The 25,461-nt window shown below is 40.0% G+C and overlaps 1 protein-coding gene across 2 annotated transcripts in view; it reads right to left on the bottom strand.

Moving 5' to 3' along the window:
- Positions 1-25,461, bottom strand: part of iglon5 (IgLON family member 5) — a 187,033-nt gene that overhangs the window by 14,087 nt on the left and 147,485 nt on the right. For both annotated transcript variants that reach the window (XM_036135238.1, XM_036135239.1), the window contains exons 3-6: positions 19,456-19,688; positions 15,212-15,331; positions 3,283-3,414; positions 2,904-3,024 (exon numbers count right to left, since the gene is read on the bottom strand). In XM_036135238.1, the coding sequence (XP_035991131.1) occupies positions 2,904-3,024; positions 3,283-3,414; positions 15,212-15,331; positions 19,456-19,688 (606 nt within the window). The remainder of the gene's footprint in view (positions 1-2,903; positions 3,025-3,282; positions 3,415-15,211; positions 15,332-19,455; positions 19,689-25,461) is intronic.

The following is a 25,461-nucleotide window of genomic DNA, read 5'->3' as shown; positions in this document are numbered from 1 at the left end:
TCCACTCATATCTGTTAGATATGACTATTATTTTCAATTTAAATCAATTCAATTTTATTTATATTGCGGCAATTCATGAAACATGTCATCTCAAGGCACTTTACAAAGTCAAATCAATCATATTATACAGATTGGTCAAAAATATCCTATATAAGGGAACCAGTTGATTGCTTCAAAGTCCCGGCAAGCAGCATTCACTCCTGGAGAAGCGTAGAGCCACAGGGAGAGTCGTCTGCATTGTCCATGGCTTTGCAGCAATCCCTCATACTGAGCAAGCATGGAGCGACAGTGGAAAGAAAAAACCACCCATTAGCGGGAAGGAAAAACCTCCAGCAGAACCAGGCTCAGTATGAACGGTCATCTGCACACATTGATCTAGTAATCTGTTCTACATTAGATGGTAATAGCGGGTGATCTGTCTTCCTTGGATGATGTCACAGTTAACAGAATGCCAGACCAGGTGTACCTACTATGAAGAAAAAAAAGAGAGAAGTCTAAACTCTTGTAGTCGCTAATCTGACTCCTTTAAGTGTGCCCACCTTGTCCTGCTTCTCACTCGCAGCAAACCATAGACTAACATTCTGCTTTCACACTGTTTCTGTCATTATTAAACAGGGCATTGGTTGTGGCTCATGAACCCTTCCTGCTAACCCCCCAGAAAACTCTGATGTCTACAAGATGTTTCACAAAAATCTATAATAGTTCATTTGTGTGTAGCTGTTTGGCAATATCACACATAAACATTTTTTTCCCCCCCGAACATAAATCCTGTTAATGTTTTCTGCATCATCACCTTATCTCTCAGCTTATTTAGCCACAGTTCCTTCAGGGAACGGCATGAAGAATTTACTGACATATTTACTTGACTCTCTTTCCAGTCTTGGAAGGAGAAAAAGCCCATAAAAAAAAACAAGTGTTTCAAAAGGCTATTGAAGAAAACTATTCAAACGCATCAGGGCTGTCTTAAAGGCAGTTGGAGACATTCAGTGAACATAAAGGTCCGACATTTAATACAGGAAAAAAAAAACAGTTTTTATTTCACAAAATGCTAAAATGTATTTTTACAATAGGCTTTTTAATAACTCCGCTTCAGTCGGATTGTCTGGCCCTTAATAAATGTTTGCTAAATAAACATTTAGCAAACAAGATTAATTTTATACAGTTTTATACTTCAATATGAATTTCATAAAACAGTAATTTAGCTGACAGGTTGACATACTGAATAGTGCGGTATTTATTATTATGACCGGAAAAAACTAGATTCTGGTTATAAGTCGCCAAAACAAGCTTCCTCCAGAGTTTGGCTGAACTCAGCCTTAGAGACAGGGTGAGGAGCTCCGTCATGCGAGAGGAGCTCAAGGAGCTCATGGATGCCCCCTGGCCTCTCCCCTTTGGAGGTTTGCTGGGCACATCTCACAGGGAAGAGACCCAGACCCAGAATTCCCCAGAGGGACTTGGGATCCCTCAGAATGAGCTGGAGGTTGTTGCTGAGGAGGCGAATGGATTGATAGTGCAGTATTGTGTTTATCATTATGTTTTCATACACATTCTAGTGATGTATTGTTTTGATATTTAACAAAGAAAATCTGAAAAGATTCACCGTACAATCGTATTCAGGTCCTTTTAATTTAATACATTTGACACAATCTGGCGATAGTATTTGTAAATCACCGAACCTTTAAGTACGGTGTGTGTAATTTAATTTCTGTACCGATACGGCTGGCCTCTGAGGTCTGTTAGACATTTTTGAACCTATTGCCTCATAAAGGAACCAAGGAACACACCTGCAAGGTCTTTGATGAGGTTCTGGGCACATTTAAAGCAGGGTTGGCTTTTCAAACGATGCCCCAAGCTTTGAACAGAGAACTTTTCAGCCCATCATCTCAATATGGAGCGCGAGGAACAGCAGCAACCAAGACATGACCATACATCTAAATAGGCCAGGTTGGACAGGAGAGGACTAATCAAATAATTAGCCCAGATGCTCATGGATAACTCTGGAACAGAGTTGAAGAGACCTACAGCTCATGTATCTATCTATCTATCTATCTATCTATCTATCTATCTATCTATCTATCTATCTATCTATCTATCTATCTATCTATCTATCTATCTATCTATCTATCTATCTATCTATCTATCTATCTAAACACTTTTGCTAGGCATTGTCCGTGGTGGGTAAGTCTCCTTCTATAAAGTAGATGACATGTCAAGTGTGCTAACAAAGCTTGAAATTTATTTTTTACACATTTTCACAACTGACCTAAAGTGTGGATTGATATAGGGCTGGACAATATAGGAAAAAAAAGCATATCGATAAAATAGAAATCAAATTGATCGATATTGATAATTATGATCAAATTCAAAGCATAAATTTTAAGTGCAGCCCTGGCCATCTTAAACTGTTGCTTAATGAGCTATTTTTAGATAAAGAACAGACAAACACTGAATTCAAACTCAACCCTTTATTCAACCAACTTTTTTACCAAAACTGCACAAATTTACAAAAACGCTCTCTGAACTCTTTGAAGGGGACGAAGCGTTCCTGCGTTGTATTGGTACATGTAATGACTGGAATATTAACCTACAAGGCTAGAATGCAAGTGGAATGATACCTGTTATTCTATTGAACTTTTTATTTACCTTTTTTATTTATCATTGATATATGTCTTTCAATCGATATATATTTTTATTGAATCATCGTCCAGCCCTAGATTGATGTCACCGCAGGACTCTTATGACGGAGACATACAGGTGAAGACATGCGGGTCAAAACATGGATCACGGTCGTTAAAATGCAACTATGAAGGTTGCAAAATGTTGTATAAAAGTTTACTGTGGTCATAAAGAAATAATCTCAACAACTCCAACCTAGAAAATCTGTAACCTTGGGGTGGTCTTACCTATGATCATCTCTGTACCACTCAAACGTGGCTGGTGGAACTGCCATTGCCTCACACCTCAAGATAGCGGTCTTCCCCAGATTTACAGGCAAGTTCTTCATGTCTGTGATCATTGGAGGGTCTGGTGGAAAGAATGCGGAAATCAAGGTGAGCAACAGTTGGTTAAGTAATTTGTATACACCGCCCTTTACTGAGTAGTCAAGTGAGGTCTGATAGGGGTTGCATGCAAGGTTGAAAAATGCCTGCGGAGGAGGAAAATTAAAATGTGTACATGCATTGACAACATTAACATATATTATTAATATGTAATTATGTATATGAGGTTGGGCTGTATTACGACCAGTGGGCTTTCGTGCCCTGCAAACAGAGGGGTACTTACAGTTTACCGTAATTCTGACCTTCTGCTGGTCAGGTGGTGCCACACCGTTGTGGGTGATGCATTCGTAGTCCTCAGCCTGGTCCCTCCTGATGTTCGCGATGTCCAAGAACTCCCCGTCGCGCACCATCCCAACTAATTACAGAAAGGGTAAAGTCAAAGGTCACAATACATCAAGTGCAAGGTGACTCAGTCTGCAGATTTATGGCCCTCTACTTGAGGTACGGCATATGCCCTTCCTGCTTAAGACAGTTTAAGAGCATGCAGAAGGCCAACATGCAAATAACTGCAAATGAAGCATCATTCAATTCCGCCGGGGAATATTGATGCAGAAAGATGGGGGATGTGGTGGAAATCAATATCATGATAATTAAAGCCGTAATGACATGATGAAATGGCGGCGTATGATGATAATGAATTTATCAACAGGCACTAATGAAACATTTGTAATCAAGAAAAATTGATCATATTGCAGCTTTTGCCAGAGGCTGGTTCGACGGCAAAAAAAAAAGAAGAAATAAATAACTTCACTGCATAGTGCGGAAAAACTAACACTCTTGACGTAAGTGTCACTATTGCCTTTGAAATGCCAGGGGAACTTGGACACTTTTCAACAAACAACTGGATGAGCCGGGGTGTAATAGCTAATTCACCACATTACATGGTGAGAAGAATATTTGTCTGTTATTTGATGTTGACAAACTCCCAGGTGCAGCTAAAACCAAATTAGTCAGTCTAGCACTTTTCCTCGGGCGACGAACATCTCTTCAGAGGTGGCGAGTCGAGGGAATAGACTGCGAGTTATTGCTCCTTCATGTGAGGGGAATGGATGTTATTGGCTCGACTGTGGCAGAGACAGGAAAAAAAAAACAACGAAGGACGAAAGTGCCGGTGCATTTTTTTTTTTTTCCAATGAGCCTTATCAGCCAGCTGTCTCTCAACCTCTAAAACCATCAGGCCTATTTTCGTCCTCTTTAAGCAATTAAATAAGTCATGCCGTCTGACAGCATAACACATAATATCCGAGCCACCAAGGGAATCTAGCTTTAAACTGTTTTTTTTTCATTTAATCCTCCCTCTAAGGATACCCCCCCCCCCCCCCCCCCCCCCCCCCACACACACACACACACACACACATACGAGTGCTGTGACTGTAGACCAGAGAGTCCAAAGTGCAGCCCGGGGTACTTTTGTGGCCCCTACATGAATTTTGTGCAGCCCTTGAATGCGATTCAAAAATTACACAAATTTGGCCCATCGTCAAAGGTGGTTGATGCAGATGCAGATTTTTTTTAAAAGGGCAAAATTGCTAACCTGACTCCGCCAGCTGTATGTCGCTCCGCCTAGCTTCACTCACATACATTTTGGACATCACCCATTGAAAGTGATTTCTCCAACCAATTTTATTGTCTGGCCAATCAGGACGCAGGGCTGGAGTTTCATAGATGTGACGTAGTGGAGAAGCGACCGTGACGTGAGACTGTTTTGATAGCAATGGCGGCTCGTCGAGGAAGCAAGCGTTAACATTGATGCTGCTATTTCTTCCGTGTTGTCCAATCTACCTAATATTGTTTCATTAAAAGAACATCGGAGAACGCCTCTGAAGGCTTTTGTTGGTGGAAACCATGTTTTCGCCCTTCTCCCGACCGGATTTGGCAAGTTTTGTTTTCCGGGGCGTGTCCGCAGCGGACATCTTGTCGGTTAGCGCGAACCATGTTAGGAGGCCTTTAGTCCTCAACACGGTCGGCCCGGGATCGACTCCGACCTGCGGCGCTTTTCCTGCGTTGCTCTCATCAGCGTCACAGGTTAGCTTCAGTGTGAGTGGTTGAAATAGCACGTCGATAAAGATGACAGACAAGTGGCTTATCCAGTCATATGCAAGGATTTTTGATAAGGCCCAGCCTTCAATAAAGAAGGTGTCCAAGATGTATGAGAGTGAAGCTAGGTGGAGCGACATACAGCTGGCGGAGTCAGGTTAAAATTGCTACCAACAAATTCAAATACTCTTACAATGGAAAATGTTAAGGAACAACAAAAAAAAGTATCCATCTTTTATTAACCACACTTTATGCGTTCCCTTTAATTAATAGTAAATTTGACAACATCTATCGAGTGACTTTTAATCAAACGTATCAAAAGTATCAAAATCTTCTGGTGAGAATAGGCTAATTTAATGATAATAATAAATCTACTCTTTTTTTAATTGCCTCAAATAATTAGCAAACTAGATGGTTTTCTATTAACAAGGCAAATGTGCAAAACCTGTGATGGATCCACAATGATTTAGACAATCCTTTCTGATAGATAACCTGACAAGTTCATTTACTTAGTTAAAACATTACATTATTTGTCATTATAGAGTTTTTTTTTTCAAGAGTATTTGTATTGAAAACTTGCACAGGCACTTTTTAGGAATATTTTTTTGGCCCGCGAGTATTTCTGACTTGACAATTTTTGGCCCACATGACAAAAGCTTTGGACAGGACTGCCGCAGACCTTTAGCTCCCATCATGAACAGCTCTGTGGCAGAGAATTTAAGGACAACAGACACACACACACGCACACACACCAAAAAGACACTAAATGGCACGATTATTCCTGTCAGAGATTAGCGCTGCGCTTCTAATTGAAGATTATACTGGAGGATTATTAGTGAGGCTACTGAGCTGGAGACGATCCATCGTGGCTGAGCAGCAAACGTCGACGCGTTGACGGCTGCATGTGCAACCCAAGAGATCGCACTAAGTGTTGCGGTCGGGTGGGTGCAATGTTATTCACTCATTCCATTAGTGAAAAAAAAAATTACACTGGTCTCCGGTGACATCTTTGTCAAGCAGACATAAAAAAATATAACAAGTCTGCACACTCCTTTTAAAATAGGAGCTTTTTTGTGAGAAAAAAAGAGCAATTTAAGTCACATTTCCCCCACTTAATGTGATCTGTAGAATGTACAACTTAATTTTTTAGGCACAAAAATAGAAACCAAACAAAAAAAAACTGAAATAATGTTCAATAGGTCGATACAAATGTACCATGATTTACTTATTTATTAATGCTGTTCTTGTTATTATTATATAACGTCTGAAGCAGATTGGCTCTCCAGCTACAAAAATAAACATGCAACCAGTTTAGGATGGTTTCTGAGGCAGCAGGCTCTGAGTTTGTTGTTCTTTCAGCTGGAACTGGGCCGCAGCCAAGGTGGAGGGAATTAAGCATTTCCAAAATACCCGTCAATGTCGACACCAGAATCTTCAAGTTAATGGGAGGAAACTTGAGTTGAGGAGGTATTTAATTTTTATTTAGCATGAAGACAACAGCACGCACATATCTAACGGCTTAACGGGAGACTGAAGTTTTGGAATGGCCCAGCTAGAGCCCAGACCTGAATCTGACTGAAAATCTGGGGAGTGATCAGAAGGGAGATGTTCACAACAGATGCCTTCCCAATCTGGCAGATTTAGTGAGTTTTTGCAATAAGTGGACAAATATCACCAAGTGTAGATATGCCATGCTGACTGCCTAAAAGAAAAAAAAAAAAAACACTGAGTTGTGTATTAAAATTTAAAAGTTGCTTAAAAAGTATTAGTTTATTTATGAACATTTATTTTGATTCATTTAGATTTTGAGTTGTTGTTCATCACATAGAAAATTAAAGATGGAAGAAGTTAGGAAATTATTTAAACTTTTACAAAAAAAAAACAAATAAACTAATAAAACTGCCGTTTTAGCAGGGCTATGTAAGTTTTTTTCAACTCAATGAACTGATAGATAAATTAATAGATGAATTGTAAGAAATAAAGATGACAAATTAAATAACACATGGGATAAATCAAGTGCTAGATCGTACATTGCAGACATAAAGACCGATAATATGCGTGAGTGGGAAGAGGATGCGGAGATAAAAGATGAGTAAGATTGGGGGGGGGGGGGGTGGGGAGCCACACAGAGAAGAAAGCAGTGAGGTGTCAAGTTGGGTTTTTGATATGGTTGGTTTTTTTCCCTGACATTTCATCGACAGCTCCTACAAACTGTATGATGTAATATGACAGCAGTCTCTTGCTCCATCCCCTGAGATCTGCGAACCTGCCTTACACACTTCTTTGCACTTTGGTGGGAGATCATATCTTAGCACAGACGGCCTCTGGCACTCTTACAATGGTCAGTAAAATACAGCTCCATCAACCACTTAAGGCTTTTGAAGGAGCCTAACTCCTGACCACCAGAGATAATTGGATTCCACCTTGGAGGAGAAGGGAAAGGAGGGGAGTGTGAATGAAAAAAAAAAAATGGGGGAAAGGATAAGGAGTCTTGGCTTTCCCCAGCAGTGAAATGGTGCTCTATTTCTTTGGCGGCACTGAGAGCCTGAGTGGATCTTCAGGGTGCTTGATTTCTGGGCTCCTCTGATCCGTTTCCATTACAAAAACTACAGTAACAGCAAAGAGGTCTGAAGTTAGGCTGAAAAAGAGAATAATGGAGAGGCTGAAGTGAATTTTACTGGGGACTGTAAAAGGGGCGGAAATACATGTTTGTTTCCGTTTCTGGGAGCGATTTGTTGCTTTCTACTACAGCGCTGACCCAGTTTATTGGCACCACTAATAAGGACGTGCATATAAGTTCTGGTCAGTAACTTTTTTTATTGCAATAATATAATATTACATTGCATTCTTTTGAAAAACCCAACCTTTTATTTAGTTCATTTATAGATCATTTTTTCAGTGGGAGGAAGAATCCTGTCATGAAATAAATGCTTTTGATATAATCCCTGTTGACAAAATTATTAGCACCCTTACTGTTAATCCTTTGTAGACCCCATTCCGGCCAACAACACAGCTCTTAGTCCTTTTCCATAATATTTGACATAGTTTAAGTAAAAAAAAGGAAGGATGTTTAATCATTCCCTTTTGCACAGTCTTTAGATCATAACAGCCCTCTCTTGTGCGCTGTTCTCTTTAGCTCAGCCCACAGGTTTTAATTAGGATTTAGGGCTGGAGACCACCGTAGTAACCCCACCACTGGCCATGGAAGAAGGTTCATTTGGTGTTGATTAACCATTTCTGGGTTTATTTGGTCATGTTTTTTTTCTTTTTTTTTTGTGACAGTGACAATTAAATTTCAGGTTTCTGCCAGATTCTACCAGCTTTTCATTCAAAATGTTCTGGTATTTCAAAGAGACTACTGTTTTATGCACCCTAACAAAGTTCCACGTCTTCAAAGACCCTCCACCATATAGTGGGTGGGCCTTTAAAAATATATACATGGTTACCTTTCCAGCAGTCTCCAGGCGGGTACACCCTGCATAGGTTACCAGTCCAATCTCCAGGTGTTTGTGTTTTGATATTCTTTTAGTGTCCTGGATTGTGATTTATTTAGTTTAATATCCTTAAGCATTTGGTTATAGTTTTCTTCTTCGTCTGTGGATTAGTTTGTGGATTCTGTTATTTTTTTATTCTATGATCATTTTGTATTATATTCTGCTAGATTTCTCGCCTGCGTTTCTCTCTGTCTGTCTCTGGTATTCTGTCTCTCCCTCGGTTCTCTCCTCCATCATTGGTCTCAGCTGTTGCTCATACTCACCGGATTACTCACACCTGTTCTCCATGCCTTCTCTTCTCACTCTCCACTGAAAATAGCTGCCTGGTTTACCGCTCTCATTTGCTCGCTCTTCCATTGTGCTACCTCCTGTGTCCTTCTCCATGTTCATGCTCTGTGTCCTGCGTTGCCTGTATTCTTATTATAAGCTCTTTTTTTCATTTAATAAACAGCTCACGCATTAAGTCACTTCCCGAGCTCCTGTCTGCATTCTGGTCCTGCAAACAACCTCCACACCATGAACAATCACAGGGCAACAAAAAAAAAAAAAACACACAAGACAAAAACAGCCATACACCCACACACAGTTTGGAGTGACCATTTCACCTGACATTCATGTTTTTGAACTGTGGGAGGAAGCTGCAGTACCCAGAGATAATCCACACATGCACAGGGAGAACATCTACCATTTATCATTTGGGTGTTGGACCTATGCATCCTAGTTTGTCTTACTGCCACAAGTTAACTCAGAGTGGCGGGGTACACCCTGGACAGGTCACCATTCTATCGCAGGGCAACACAGAGACAAACCACACACTAACACCTAAGGAGAATTTAGAGAGGCCAATTAACATAACAGTCATGTTTTTGAGCTGTGGGAGGAAGGCGGAGTACCCAGAGACAACCCATGCATGCACAGGGAGAACAGGCAAACTCCATGCAGAAAGTCCCAGGGCAAGGGTAGGACTTGAACCCAGGCCCTTTCTGCTGCAAGGCAACCGTGTGCAGCCCAAAGTCCCAGAAGACCTTGACAAAAAAAGAAAAGAAAAAGAAAAGCCAAAGAAAATGCCAATAACCATTTTTCCAATCATCTGCACACCAGCACAAACAGGTCCAATCTTAATCTGCGCTCGTTTTGCTGTCCAATACGATCAGCAACCGTTTAGGCCCGTCAAAGGGTTTTCTCACAAATCCTTCCATGAACAGGGAAGAAAAGGCTTTGCCCGAGTTAATTACTCACAGTTCAAAGTACATTTACGCACTAAGGTCACTAGCGGAAACCATAAGGTGTTTTATAACTAAAGAAAAGCAAACAAGTTTGTAAGTACCAGTGATAAAGTAAAATATAAAAAAAAGATTAGGCGTTGACACCTGCACCAAACTATATAGAGCAATACACACATCCCACATCTGCTCCCATTTACATCGATGCAGGTGGGAGCGGGTCTGTTTTACAAGGTATTCTGCTCTGGATGCCACATGCCAACACTGCTTTTAGAAATCCTCACTTTTTTTATATATTCAAGCTACATGAAACTCAGTTTTGGTTGGCCTTGCATCTTGTTCATGCTTTATGTAGCTCGCTCCTGCTATCCTTGATTGAAATATTTGATCCCATTTTAACTGCCAAAAGTCTCCTGTGTCTACAAGCTTTGTGTGCTTCCTTGAGACCTCATTGCTGCTTTTCTTGTTCATATTTCCCCATATTTACAAGTAAACTTTCCAATTCACATATTGGATTTGGAAGGAAAGCTTTTTGTTGTTCTTGGCTCTTTTCCCCCAAACCAGCAATCTTCTCGAATGTCTTTTGCGCTGAAAAAAAAAAGGAGCCTGGATTGTTTCTTCTGCCAAAACGTTTGTCTTGTCGTGACCTCAACCTACCCGCTGCTGTCACTGCCTTTTTTTTTCTTGTAACATTAGCAGCCAAGGCATTTAAGTGAATACCACTGTTTTCCCTCATATGCATCATTAGGGTCAGTTTTTCAACTCTTAAACTGCTATTCAGTAAAGCCCACGGCTGTTGATTATCAGTAAAAGGTTGAAAGAATCATATGATTTGGGTAAGCTGAACAGCTGTAGTAATCTTTACAGAAACAGGTTAAAACCTTAACAAGCTATTTTTTCTGCAGAGCTTTCTTCCCCTTACTGTAATCAAATGCGTTCCTCCTCTGCCCTTGACTTCAGAGAAATACCAAACGTTTGTTTGATTCCTATTGAAATATGTTGGAGAGATTCATTTATATTGTTTCTATGCAACAGTTCATTAGATGATTTGCAGACATTTGTTGAGCTCCAAACATTTACATGTACCTGCATAGTGCAGCTGTACTTCATTTAGAAAATCAATCTGTCTGTCTGTCTGGTTTTGTTGTAGTCCCTCTCTAGATGAAATGACTCAATTTGATTAAAAAATGATTATTGATATTTTAGTTTGATCTAGAAGCCTATCTATCTGTCTTATCTTCTTTAAAGAAATGCATGCCGGTCTCCGTGCAATAAAATCGTCTGTTTTTTTTTGTTGCTGTTTGAGTAAATGATGGAGCTCGTGTGCAGGGAACAAGATCACATCTGTGCTTTAGTCACGATGAAGAAGGCGACGCCGCAAAATAGTGGTACAGCACAGTATCACTGCAGCATCCAGGCGAGGTCTCGAGAAACTACAGACACACTCCGAAGGTATCAGGTACTGTAAGCAGGTCCCCGTGACCTCTGATGTGCTCCGGCTCCTCCTAATCCTCCGCCTCCTCGTGTGAACTCGCACGTAAACACACACGCACGCACACATTTTCCATCCTACTCAGACTCTTCTCGAGAATGCCCTCCCTGCAGTTTTTCCCTGCAGCCTCTGAGTAATGGGGACAGATGGCTAGTAGCTTCTTGCTGTTTCTTTGGGCCCGACCACAACCCTGCACCCCACCACACCACACCCACCCCCTATCTCCAGCAACCCCATGGTCTCCTACAAGTGATGGCTTGGTTGTAGAAACTCCCATGGAATAGCAATGCGGGCGCTATCTCATTCTCTGCTTGCTGAGGGTTATGAGGGGGTAGGGGGAAGGGGGAGGGAGGGAGGCAGGGTGAGATGATGGGGGCGGCTAGAGAGGGAGGATTACTGCTGACAGAGGAGAAATGCTGTAGGCTTTCAAGGGAGGACAACCGCACAGAGTTTGTGATGCGAAGTTGTGTCTGTGTGTGTTTGTCGCAGGTGTGCATCCATGCGTGCTTTCCTTTTCTCCTGTACACTTCTGTGTTTCTGTGGGTGTGTGTGATCTCCACTGTGCTTGTCCCCGCCCGAGGTACTGTACGCTACTGTGCAGCATAACAAACAATAATCGTAGCAAAGAAGGGCAAACACGGGCAGGAACACAGGAGAGGAGAGGGATCCGACCTCTGGGCTAGCCTATAGCTGACTGTACATACGCCAGTACAGTTGTTTATGAATATATTAGCCCCGCACTATAATTACAGTATGTTCAGTAGTTGTTCGCACTGACCCACTTATTATTGCGAACTTGCTGGTGCTTTTTATATACATGTACTGCAGCTTTTAAAGTAAAACATCAGCATAACACAGAGTTTAAAAACGTACAATGCAAGACAATCAGTATGATGGGTGAACTCGCATTGGAACACCACTGGAAGCATACTGCAATTAAACAAAAGTATAAAGTCACATTAGACATATTTTGTTATAACTGGATATGTTTTGCTTTATAAAAAAACATTTCATATAACTATAGTTGACCAAAGTTTAACATATAAAATTGCAAAGGACTAAGAAAATTGCCAAACAAGAAAATAAGTCTTAATAGAAATGACCCAATAAAATTATACAGAATTATAGATTGAACCCAGGTGTTATGAGTGTTAGAAACAGAAAGCTTGCCTAACAGCAAGGGGCAACTGGTTCTATAGCTTAGAGCAGTGTGCTGGTTTTGGGTGGCCCCCCCAACTGGATTTCAAGCAAGATTTGGTCCAGCAGCACAGGTGGCGGATGAAGATGGAAGATTTTAGTTTTTAATTAGGACAAATCATTACAGATAAGTTAAAATCCTATAATTGAAAATGTTAAGTACAGCACAAAGTATCCATCTATTAATAAACAAACTTTTGACTTTCTCTTTAATTTCACAGTAACATCTATCCAATTCAAAAAAGTAAAAAACAAAAAAACAAAACAACTGGACTTTTTTACGAAGTTTGAAGACATTTCGTTTCCTATCCCGGAAGCTTTCTCAATTCAAAAAGTGTCTATCCAATGACATCTAATTACTGAAAAGCAGACTTTGGTGCATTAAAATTTGCTTTGGATTCAATCATTAAAATTGGTGTTAAAAAGTGTTTTCAAAGAACTGACCCAAGTACTGCTTATATACTGCTAGACCGAAAAGAGTAAAGTTTATTATCGTTAGAGTCCAATTAAATTATTTAAAATAATTAGCAAACTGGATGAATACAGCAAATCCCTGTTTTAATTCTTTATTTACAATGACTTACACATTCATTTCCTACAAAAAATCGGATTCATTTATTTATCAAAAATTACCATATTTTGCAGAGCAGGTAAAAAATGTTACTTTTTTTGGAGGGTTTTAAAAAATTGTGTTAATTTTTTGGCCCTCGAGTTCCTTTGACTTGACAATGTTGGCCCATGTACCAAAAAGTTTGCACACTAGTTATAGCCTGGCTTAGAGGCTATAACTCTGTGTGCCACTGTTTACTTCAATGCACAAAAGAGAACGTGATTACTATATGTAGGTGCACTGAATGACGTAGAGATACATGTAAAACATTGTGTCTATCAATTGCGTCACACCATTTAGTCAGAATCCAGTAAAAAAAATCTTAGCAGCTATAATCATCTGTAACAGGAAGCACTGCTGGTCTCACTCCATTCAAACAAAAGTATTTTTAATGTTGCCCTTTTAAAACTGAGGAAGATTAAAGACACCCAGTTTTAGCCCCTGGAAGGTAACATGTAGCATGTTTGTAAAATGACAGCTGAGAAGGTCAGTGGACTGCCTTTACCCTCCAGGACCTGTTTTAGATCAGCTACAGGAACAGGAACTCTTTCAGAGGCTCCTCGCAACCTCTCCAACTGATTAGTTGCACAGAAACATCAAAAGCTGAATTACGAGGCTGTTGTACATGTTTCAGCCTCAAGCTGTTATAAACACCATACTGCTGTTAACCTTACACCCTTTACATTACTGGATTCTCTCTGTTTTAATGAGTCTTTTTTATTTGTGTTTTTTTTTTCTTCTATTTGTCTCAATAATTGTAGATCACAGACAAAACAGCTGCATTGTTTGGCTGCTATTAGGTGTGCAATGAAATAATACATTGATTTAATGTGATTGCATACTTAATGAGCGTCATCTGTACAACTATAAAAAGGAGGTGTGAAATGACCTTACGACGGAGCCAAGGTGAAGCATATAAATGGAGTTGAGAGTAGATCCCCGTTGAACTCTACAGAAACGAGGGACTGAGGAGGGAACGGATTCACCAAAGCTTACAGATAAGACATGGACTGAACAAAATGTAGCTGTACGGCATTGTGTATGGTTGCGGCAAACACAGAAAGTCATTGGGAAAAACACAAAAAAACAACAACAACATTACTTTAAAACTGCGTCTGAAAGCAAGATTGTCGTGTGAACGAAGCTTATTCTACTTCTGTCACTCTATAATGAGTTATCTTTAAAAAGGGAATTGCACATAAAAGCTAAACTACAAATTTAGCAAAATTTTGTTATTTAGTTTTTGGTTAATAATATGCATGGAAATGAAAACAATAGTACATATATATTACAGTTTAACTTTAAGAACAATAATATTCAAACTGCAATATTATTTTAGCAGTATTAGGTATAGTTGGTAATTTTAGTAAAAACAACAATTATATCATGTTTTTACGCATGCATAGTTTAGAAAAGTACTATTTTTACTCAAGGTTCTCATACCCTGAGAATCTCATACATGCCCGATTAAAGGTATTGTGTATTTTTCGTTCAGCAACAATTGCCTTTATGTGTGATGCAGTAAAATCAGTGCTCCCAATTAAAGCTCTAAAAGCAGTCTTAAAACTCAGCACTCTCCAGAGGCCATGGGAAGATTGTTTTGACTGACTCAGAGCTGGCAATGACAAAGATGTGAGCTGGTGTGCTACAAATCCTGCACTCATTGTATCAAACACCCTGAATTCAAACACACCCAGAAGCAAAGATTATCTGATTTAGTGCCAAAAGTAGCCGTGCGGCCATAGTGGTGCAGGCTGAAAGGGTGGATGAAGACAGATGTCGACAATTACAGGCGGTGCAGTGGGAATAATTATGCGTAATGTGCGTTTTTAGGACAAAACATTAGGTGAAATGCAAAATAATTTAGGCAGGGGACAGAATAAACAGCCAGATTTAAGAACGATGACAAAGAGACAAAGGATAAAGAGATGGACATGAGTTGAATGCTGATAAGCTTGCAGGTTGGAAAAGAAAGCCTGGATAGACTTTAGCAGGCATTACAGGGACAGGGATAAGCGTATAGACTGGGAGATAAAGGCGAGGGTGTTAACATAAGATATCTGGATCTAACAACAAGAAAACAAGAATAAATATCTTACACTTCTGGTTCCTCCATGTGACAGTGGGCTCGGGCCGGCCGACTGCCAGACAATAAAGGGTTACGCTCTCTCCCTCGTTCAACGACACGCTTTTTGAGATGTTTACGATTCTTGCTGGAACTGAAAAAACAAGATTCCACCATTAAAACCCGACCTCAAAATCACCTTTCACTTTCATAAATTATTGATAAGGTTTCACCTCGCAGTTTATTAAGGCGTTAGGGGCTTTGCCTCTCAGACAGACAGGCAATCAGCTGATTAATGATCTGAGCCTGGGTGCTTACTGAACTGTGCAACAATATGGTTGACCATCTACTTAAAATGCAATAGATTTTAAGCCACTCCAAATAAACATTAACCCCCCCCCCCCCTTCTAACACTTGATCTAATTTGATCTTTTGCTGGAAAGAACATCCATTAGGTTACTCACTTGGCGGAGGAGTTTGTACTCGTATTACTTTAACATAATGACCTTAAGCAGAAAGCACTGGTGCACTACATATGTTCTTAGTCTGATAATCGGATGGACTTTGAATTTGAATGACCCAGTATCATTATTTTTAATGAGCCTGGCTCAGAAATTTGTAACATCAACTGAGGATTTTTATGTTATGCCTTTCTGGAGTGGAATGCTTGCAGTGATATAGCACAGATTGCAGGGCTGCTACTGCTCGAGGGTATAATTATTTTGTGTACTATCAAGCGCTGACTTCAATTGCAGGCAACTTGGAACCAAACATATACGATCGTCTGTGCCAACATTTAGATCCTGCAGACATAGCTGTTGAACAACTGTGCTCGTAAAGTGGCTCATACACTCACCTGTGACCAACCCTTATCCTCTCCATCCCAGTTACAGCCATTAAAAAAAAAACACCTGCAGTTTTACTCTGCTGCTAGTGTATAACTATTAACCAGTAAACATATGGGTAAGTATAACAGCCAAAATTAGGTAAATAGTGGGTGTGAAGCCCTCCTGGCAGTCTTGCGTCAATATTTTGTGTCACTCAAGATCAGTTCGCTTCACTCACTGAGCTGAACTTGATGACTGAGCCCCAGTCACACTGACAGTCCCTGTATTTAGGCAGACAGTTGGACGGCCTACTGTTCATTTAATCTACTCAACACACATGCTCATCCATTCGAAGTTTATGGAAACTTAACAGCCTCCAGAAAAAATAGAACAGAACTGAACAGAAGTTCTGTTCTATGTGACCAGTGACAGTCTGTCCTCTCTTTTTGCAAATTGCAAAAAATAAATAGTTTACCATTGATTTGGTATTTGGTGCTGATGAAAAGGTCACGTGCACTCTCCATGGCATGATTTTTATAATATTAAAATTATCTTTATTATTCTCTCCCTTTTATCTCCTCTTTCTTTAACCTTTTCTGTTTTTCTCGTTTTTCTTTTCCTCTTCTACTTTCCCATTGCAGTGTCCATATAATTTTAAATACTCCCTGCATGAATTATAATAAAACTATTTACATGCATAAATCAAGCGGAGCACTATGGCGAAAGCCTTACTGCTTCACTTGTGAAAGTAAAATCTGTTGGGCTTTTTTTGGCATTAAGACAACAATTCTTATTGCCACATTGCCGGACAGGAAAATAATAAAAAAATAAATAATACAAATAATAATAATAATAATTTTGGGGATGCATTTAAAAAAATAAAATTCATAGACCAAATAATACATTTCAGAAAATAAAGAACTGGGTGGAAAGTTGGAATTTGTTGCAAAATTATTCAAAAGCTTAGATAAATACAAACATCCCGCTTAAATTTTAATAAAAGTCCCCTAGCAAGTTGCAGCCCAACCACACACTTTTTGAAGCCGACATAATTTGGGCTGGATAGCCGATTAATATTTCTATCAGAGCTTTTATTTTCCAAGTTCTGACCTGACTTTTAACCAGTTCAAATATTTTCATTAGGGTGGAGATCAGGTTACCTGACTCCGCCAGATAGATTTGCTCCGCATATCCATCTGGAAACCTTCCGTTGAAGTAATTTTGGGAAGGGGCGAAAATACTGGTTAGCTGATTGGCCTATGTTGGTGATAGACGGGCCAAATGAACCAATCAGATTCGTCGTCGCTCTGTTACAAGCGACGACGAAAACACAACCACAAGCCAAGCTACTCTTGCTGCTGCAGGTAAAGGCTCGTTAGCTCAGCAAAGAAACACTCTGTAATTCCGATAAAACTTGCTCGATAGCCACGCTAACGCTAGTTTCATCGGCTGAAACCGCCATGTTGTTTAGACTGAACTGACGCGCTTCCCGTTGCGTCACACCTCAACCCGCCTCAAAGCCAACGCTGATTGGACGTTCGTTTGGTGAACGGCTCCAAATTTTCTTTAACGGAGAGTAGCCAGACTGATCTGCGAGTGAAACCTTGAAAGCTCGCGAGATCAGGATGGTCTCACGAGGCTAGAGATCAGGGCCATCCCAGAAGATAAATGCAGTCTACCATGTCCATTTAAAAACTAAATTAAAGGTACAGTGGACAAACCTTCAGCTGAGTACTGGGACGATCATCTTATATAATGGTTGTCCCACATGCCATTCATTGTGACGCGCTCACCTAACCAATATGCGTGCACATTCCTTGTTAGTTTCCTCTTGCTGCGCATGCACACTTTTAGTGTTAATGTATCCAATGAGCTTTGGTTTCAGCCATTCATTGTAGCTCCACTGCTCTCACCATAAATGACCGAGAGTTACAAGAAACAAACTGTCTTACAAGTTTATGAAAAGAAGAGGAAAGCTTCAGAAGAAAGAAATAAGACCAGATTGTATTTGAGAGATTCTTTCACTTGATCCCCCTGGGAGATCAGGTGAGCAGGTTAGATGGTCTTGTGCGTGTGCGGTTATTCACTTATTCAGAGAGTGACTTGGCCGTTTCTTACCTACGTTTCCAGAAAAATCAACCACTCTGCCTGTAACCTTTACCCTTAGCTGTCACTCACAGACAAAAGCAAATTCTTGAGAGGGATCAGAAGCAATCTATGTATCACCAAGGCTCAAACATGCTATAAATTGTAAGCTGTTAAGCTGTTAAGTGTCACCGTCCACAGTGGAGCAAATTTCACATCAACACGGATTGAGAGGGTGCCGATCAAATAAGAAAACCCTGTTTAAAATCAGACATCTTCGAGCTTATTTAAAATTTACAGCTGCCTATATTGGGAGGCTGAATTTTTTCTTTAGAAAAGTTTTTATGTCAAAGTTGTATTGTTGCAGTTTGAGCTATTTGACCCACAATATATAGAAATAAGTTTTAAGAAATCAAGCCTTGTAAGTCAAACTTGTAGCACTCTAGTAGTAGGCTCTAGTAGTTCTACCAGAGCCTTGTTTACGGCTGTAAATCTAAACAATGAATCAATAACATTACCCAGTCTGCGTACTTTAATTTACGGAATATTAATCATCTTCATCCCTCCCTTTCTTCTCACTCCGCATCAATCCTTCTTCATAACCTTTTCACCTCCTGCATTGACTATTGTAACTCTCTTCTCTTTGGTCCGCCACAAAAATCCCTACATAAGCGTCAACTGGTTCAGAATTCAGCTCCTTGCATTGTTACTGATGCCCCCTCATTTCACCATATTACTACCAGTCCTACAGCAGCTCCACTGGCTCCCAGTTAGATTCAGGTTAGAATACAAAATCCTTTGGCACACATTCCAGGCCATCAACAACTTTGCTCCCTCCTACCTTTCTGATCTCCTTTACATCTCTACTCCTTCCCGCGCTTTTAGATCCTCCTCTTCCATTCACCTTACCGTTCCTCCTGCCTGCCTCAGCACCAGGGGGAGCAGAGCTTTCTCCCACTCCAGAAATCTCTCCCTCCAAACATCCGCAACACTGACACTCCTTCCCACTTTAAGTCTACTTGTTTTTATCCTGATTTATTGACGATATGCTGTTGTACTTGTAAAGTCTCCTTGAGTGCTCTGGCAGCAGCTTTCAATTAAAACCTGTAATTATTATTTTTATAAATTAGAGAACATTTGCAATAAATTCAATCTATCTTGAAAAAAGGACAATTCAACTGTATTCTTAGAAGTAAAAAATGAATATGACATTATCACCCAAAATGAGTGTCAACTTTTCATCTTCACTGTATTTGCATAACTAATTCCTAAAGTCCCCAATATAAATCAAAAAGGTCGGCTCTGGATGCATCAGTCCAAAGCGTCATATATATTACAATTCAGTTGCGTCATCTCAGCTGCTGACCTTGGACTATGAGGTAGACATGGGTTATGCGGGGTTTGTTGTTGGCCTGAAAGGTGCAGGTGTACGGTCCCTCGTCCGCTACCTGCACCTTGTCGATGAGAATGGAGAACTCTCTGTTGCTGGTGTTGACCAGCGTCACTCGCTTGTCCAGTGACCACTTATCCGTCCCCGTGAAAAGGATGTTTGAGCGGTTCAGCCAAGCTTTGTGCGTCACCTCCTCGTCGATCCGACATCTGTGAGACAACATGGAGCGGTTAAAAGGAGGAAGGACTTTCACATCAAAAGGTAACGAACAATGGCAGAAGGATTATCTTTCATGTTAAAAATGCTATGAATAGTTCAAGTGTTAGAAGACAAGCAGATATCTTACAAATACAGTTTTTTTAAAATATTAAACATATATTGCCATTTTCTGAGCAGCATATTAGTGTGGTTTAAGCCAATTTGAAGCATTAAGAGGAAGAAGAGTATAATGCAAATATTTTGGCAACATCAAACATTTGAGCTCTGACAATGTATTCTGATATAACCTAAATGTAAAGATTGTCTTGCAGAAGAATTCATAACACTTGACAATTTATACTTTTTGTCATGTTACAACCACACATATCTTAATCAATATTATGTTAATATGTATTACACTAGAATTGTGGTAAAGCAATGCATGAATATGAAGTAGTAGCATTAAGACACAGGATTTTCAAAATGCATTACAAATAATAATAATAATAATAATAATAATAATAATAATAAAAAATATGTGCAGTGTGCACATGTATTCAGTCCCCTGAATCAATACGTAGGGTTAGGGTTAGTATAACCGTCACTGCAGGTGAAGCTGCAAGTCTTTAGTCAGATTGCCTCTCCCAGCTTTGTACATCTAGAGACTGACATTTTTTGTCCGTTCTTCCTTGCAAATTACCTCAAGCTCAGTCGGAGTGACTGTTTCGGTGTGAATATCACCTTTAAAGTCTAGCCACAGGTAGTCAATTGAACTTTGACTGCATCTAACATTTTATCCTTCAAAATTGCCTTGTATTTAGCTCCGTTCATCTCCCCTTTATCGCTGAACCAGCTTCTCTGTCCCAGCTGATGGAAAGCATCCCCACAGCATTATGTTGCAGCCACATTGTGGCCTCTTTCATCAACGTCTTTCTTCTCACCACTCTTCCATAAAGGCCACATTTGTGGCATGTATAAATGATGGTTGTCCTGTAGACAGAGGCACACTCCTTTACGGTTAATGTTTCACTCTGGTTAAAGTTGTCTGAGTTAGCTAAACTACCCTCTTTCCATGTAAGGGTCATGGATTAAACAGTGCACTATGAGGTCCTGAAAGATTAGGATATGTTTTAGGCAGATTGTCGTGCACTTTGACACAACTTTTCACTGGTCTCTCTGGTGTGTTTCCTTGTCTTCACGATGCTGTTTGCTAACTGATGCTTTCTCACAATGATCTGAGGCCTTCAAAGAACAGCTGTATTCATACCAACATTACATTGCACAAGGATGGACTCTTTTAATCAGGGTACTTCTGAAAGAAATTGATTGCACTGGATTTTATTTCCCAGTATGAGAGTAAAGGGGGACGTTTTTTGACCTTTTTAGTGGTGAAACATTTAGAAAACTATGCATAAACGGAGATTGTGTTGATCTATCACATAAAGCCACAGAAAGGATACACTGCAGTTTGTGTTTGAGACATGAGACAATGTGAACGGGTTCAAACAGCATGAAGACTTTAGTCAGGAGCTGTAGGAAACAGATTGTGTTTTTACTGCACTTTTGGACCGCTTTATGCAAAAACATTTTAACATTACAGAAGAACCAGACCTCCATTATTCTAAAAATAATCCTTCTGTTGTTGTTTTGATGAGAATAAGTGAGCTCTCTCTGTTCATTTAAGAAAAAAAAATGCTGCGACTGCAAAGGCAACAGCACATCATTTACCTCATTATCATTCCCATCAAACCATTCAATGACCCCATGTGCTGAATCAGCATGGCTTTATCCAGCTCCAAAATTTGAGCTACTTCCCTTTCTTTAATTTGTTTTTAAACTCTCCTGCAATGCATTCAAACTTTTCAGGCCTCATTCGTGGAGAGAAGGGTGTGAAGTGATAAAACATTGGGCTGAGATCAGTCATATGTCTGAAAGAAGCTTGTAAGCGACAGATTGGACGAGAAGAGGCTGTTTACCATTATTCACGGTTTAGTAATTTGTTTTCTCTGGAAGCAAACTTTGAAAACCTATTTGGTCTACAATTCAAGGCAGTTTTTTCATCCCTAAATTAAAGTTAACAGGAATAAATTGAAAAGCTGTCAAACAATGAGAAATAAAATAGCACTGCGTGCTAGAGCACTGTAATTTACTTGTGTTTTGTTAAACAAAACCTGACACAAATGTCAACGCACTGATATCTACTGCTTAGCTTGGCCACTAGATGTCCTTAACCAGCTTTTACTAGTAAGATAACAGCCTTCTGAAGTCGTCATGTTTAATTGATATGACCTGGATAAATATCTTTGAGGTAAATCACTTGCCAACTTACAGGCAGTGACACAATGCATGACAACCACAGTACAAGTGAGCTGGGAAGTCTTCAGCAAACAAGCTGCGAGGCACTGATCTGACGTTCAGGTCGACACAAGACCAAAAAGCAAAGCGTTCCTTATCACACTGATGGAGATTAGGAGCCTGTTTGTAGCTTGTGGGTTTAAATAGAGAGACAATCTAGTGATAAATCCCTCCATAAAAATTCATTATCTATGTACACACATCATCTAATAATCTATTTTTAAAATTAATCACTTCTGCACTGATGCTGTTGCGATGAGACTGCGTGCCCAGAGGAAATGAGCGCCATAATAACATCAACTGAGCCTCATTTTAATGGGCCGCATCAAAGCCAACACAACAGCATTGTCTTAAGCATAACAGAAGTATTTGTGCCACTTGGGTATAAGCAATTTGCATGAAAATAAAGCCGTTAAGTCTTTTGTTTAACAACTATGCATTGACCAACACATACTACAACCGAACAGATATGTTTTTGTAAAAAGGTCCTCGGATTAATCCATGTCGCAATCATCAACTCTAGAAAAGTAGTTTGCACTTGACAATGACATAATAGAAAGCTTTAATAAGAGTAGATTAGAATGTAAGACAAAAAAGTCCCACTAACAGAGCAGATTTTACAGCCTAAGTTTGGGCTTAAAACAAGCCCTATGTATTTGGTTTCACAACATCAATAAAGCACCTTCGAGCTACACGTCCTGATGACAATATAGATCTCTCTTCTTTGATTTCCAGCTTTGGTAGAGACTTGCTGATGCTGACAAATTATTGACAGAGTTGTACTTGGCTTCACAACATGTTTGACTTTAAAGGAAGGCTCCCCTCTTCTTTCAATGGGAAAAACCTGGGACTAAAAAACAAATTTGTTCATATTTGTTAGAGATGTGTGGACCCAAAGGTGATTTAAGTAATGTTGACTGGGTTTCTTTTTGTATTGCTGAGTGTACTGCCAAGCCAGGTCACATCCAGGGGAAAAAAAGCAAGTCGGCTTTTTTTTTTAACTCAGTTGGGAGCCAGGAAAATGTGTGATTTCTACTTTATCACGCACAGTAAGATGGTGTGGTTTGGACAGAGAGGATGTTCACCCATCCACGGACGAGGAAAACCTATTGGCTCCTGTGGAAAAGATGGGCAAAACACCCTAAAGTAAATAATTCTTGTGGCAGCAGCATAGTCTCACACTAAAACAAATTTTAACTTTTAATTTAAGGAAAGGCTATTAGGAGGGAGGGGAAAAAAATCTCATCTCAGAAACATAATTTCTCACAAAATCACCAGTGGCATTTATGAATTTCTGTTTCACTGCTGTATTAATATTACACAAGACTGGATGAGGGTTCATATTGATCTTGCATCTTGGCACAGTGAGCAAGATTGTGAACATGCTGTCTTACTCTTATCTTGCTACGCATGTTGGCATACCTTAAAACATATCTTTAATGGGTTATAAAGCCAATTATGTAGAGCGTTAGGGTAGCACTGTCGCTTTACAGCAAGAAGGTCCAAGGTTCGAGTCCTGGCCTGAGGTCTTTCTGCATGGAGTTTCTCCATGAAACCTCCCTGTGCATGTATGGGTTCTCCCTGGGTGCCTCGGCCTCCTCCCACAGTGCAAAAGGTTAATAGGTCACTATCAATTGCCCGTAGGTGTGAATATTTGTGCATGGTAGTCTGTCTTGCCATGTGATGGACCTGTCCAGGGTGTACCCCACCTCTCACCCAGTGACAGCTAGAGATAGGCGACTTTGCACAGATAAGCAGGTTTAGACAATGGATGGACGGATGTGGAGTATTAAGTCCTGTCCTGTCCACGTGTATGTGAATTGTTGTGTTCCACGGCATCAGGATAGATGCATTACATTAGCAATGCTGTCTAGTTAAATTCTTTTAATACTTTATGAGCTGGATCTGAAACTTTAATGCTCAGTACATTTCAATTCAATTCAATGTTATTTATATAGCGCCAATTCAAAACACATGTCATTTCAAGATACCTTACAAAGTCAAAGTCAATCAAACCCTCCAGACAGATTAGTCAAAAAGTTTCCTATCTGAGGAAACTCAGCAGGTTGCATCAAGTCTTGACAAGCAGCATTCATTCATCCTGAAAGAGCGTAGAGCCACAGGGACAGTCGTCTGCATTGTTGATGGCTTTGCAGCAATCCCTCATACTGAGCATGCATGAAGCGATAGTGGAGAGGAAAACTCCCCTTTAACAGGGAGGAAAACCTCCAGCAGAACCAGAACCAGGCTCAGTGTGAACGGTCATCTGGCTGACTGGGGCAGAGACACAAAAGAAGTGCAGATGCACACATTGATCCAGGAATCCTTTCTATGTTATATAGTAATGGCAGAAGATCTGCACCCCTGGATGGTGTCACAGCTAACAGAACGCCAGACCAGGCGCAACTAAAATGAAGAGAAACATAGTCTACGAGAATACCAAAGCAGTCAAATGATTATTAGCTTAATTGGTTAGAAAGTGGCAGCATGCCATGGTGAGTACATCTTCAACAGTGCAGAGAGAGATTGTGCATAGTATAGCAATGAGATTGTGTGATATTATTAGGTCATTGCAGAAAAAAATTAGAAGTGGGGCTTATGTCAGTTCTGTAGCAGTAGTGCACCTATGTGGTATATATACACTTTTAGAGTTTTGATGCTCATGCCACAGAATTGTATATGTCTAAAAAAGCCCTTGTAGCTTTGCTTGGTAGATAACTAAGTAAGTAGTTAGTAAGTACTATTTATTTATTTAGCCTTTTGCAGACTCGTCAAGTCAGAAAGTGCAGTCCAAGATAAATAACATTTTAGTTTTTAGCTTTTTGGGGGAAACTGCCTGGAGATGGGTTTGGGATTAAAGGCTATGATCAACTGAGTATGTCGTTAAATAAAACCAACACACATAATAACGAGCCTGGGCATTAATCAGTTGACTGAGCCCTGTAGGTGAGTACAAGTACTTTAATACTGAAATCTACTGGGAGCTAGAGTTGACATTAAAAATTCCAGTGATACAGTATGAGTGTGTTTGCTGGATTTAGTGAAAAGTCTAGTTGCTGTGTTCTGAATGGTTTGCTGACATGAAATTGATGATGTGTCGAGACCAGTAAACAAAGCATTACAGTAGTCTTAACTTGATTGTACAAATGGAAGAAAAATGTTCTCTAGATGTACATGGGAGACCATATGTGGTACTTTAAAAATGCTTTTTAGATAAAAGAAGAAGGGATGAGAAATAGATCTGATATAAGAGCCAAAGTGTTGAGTGGAGTCAAATGCAGCACAACAATTTCTTATATTGGACTTGACTGCTGGGCAACAAGGAGCAAGTCGGATTGATTTTAGAATGCTGTTGACTAGGAGCTTTTATCAAGGCGTCAGTCTTAACTGTGCTTGAAATCATAATGGCTGGAGACCAAGTCACTGATC

The sequence above is a fragment of the Fundulus heteroclitus genome, chromosome 3 (assembly GCF_011125445.2).
Source record: "Fundulus heteroclitus isolate FHET01 chromosome 3, MU-UCD_Fhet_4.1, whole genome shotgun sequence".
NCBI lineage: Eukaryota > Metazoa > Chordata > Actinopteri > Cyprinodontiformes > Fundulidae > Fundulus > Fundulus heteroclitus.
Note: the sequence above shows the minus strand (reverse complement) of the source record. Positions and strands in the feature narration are given on the sequence as shown.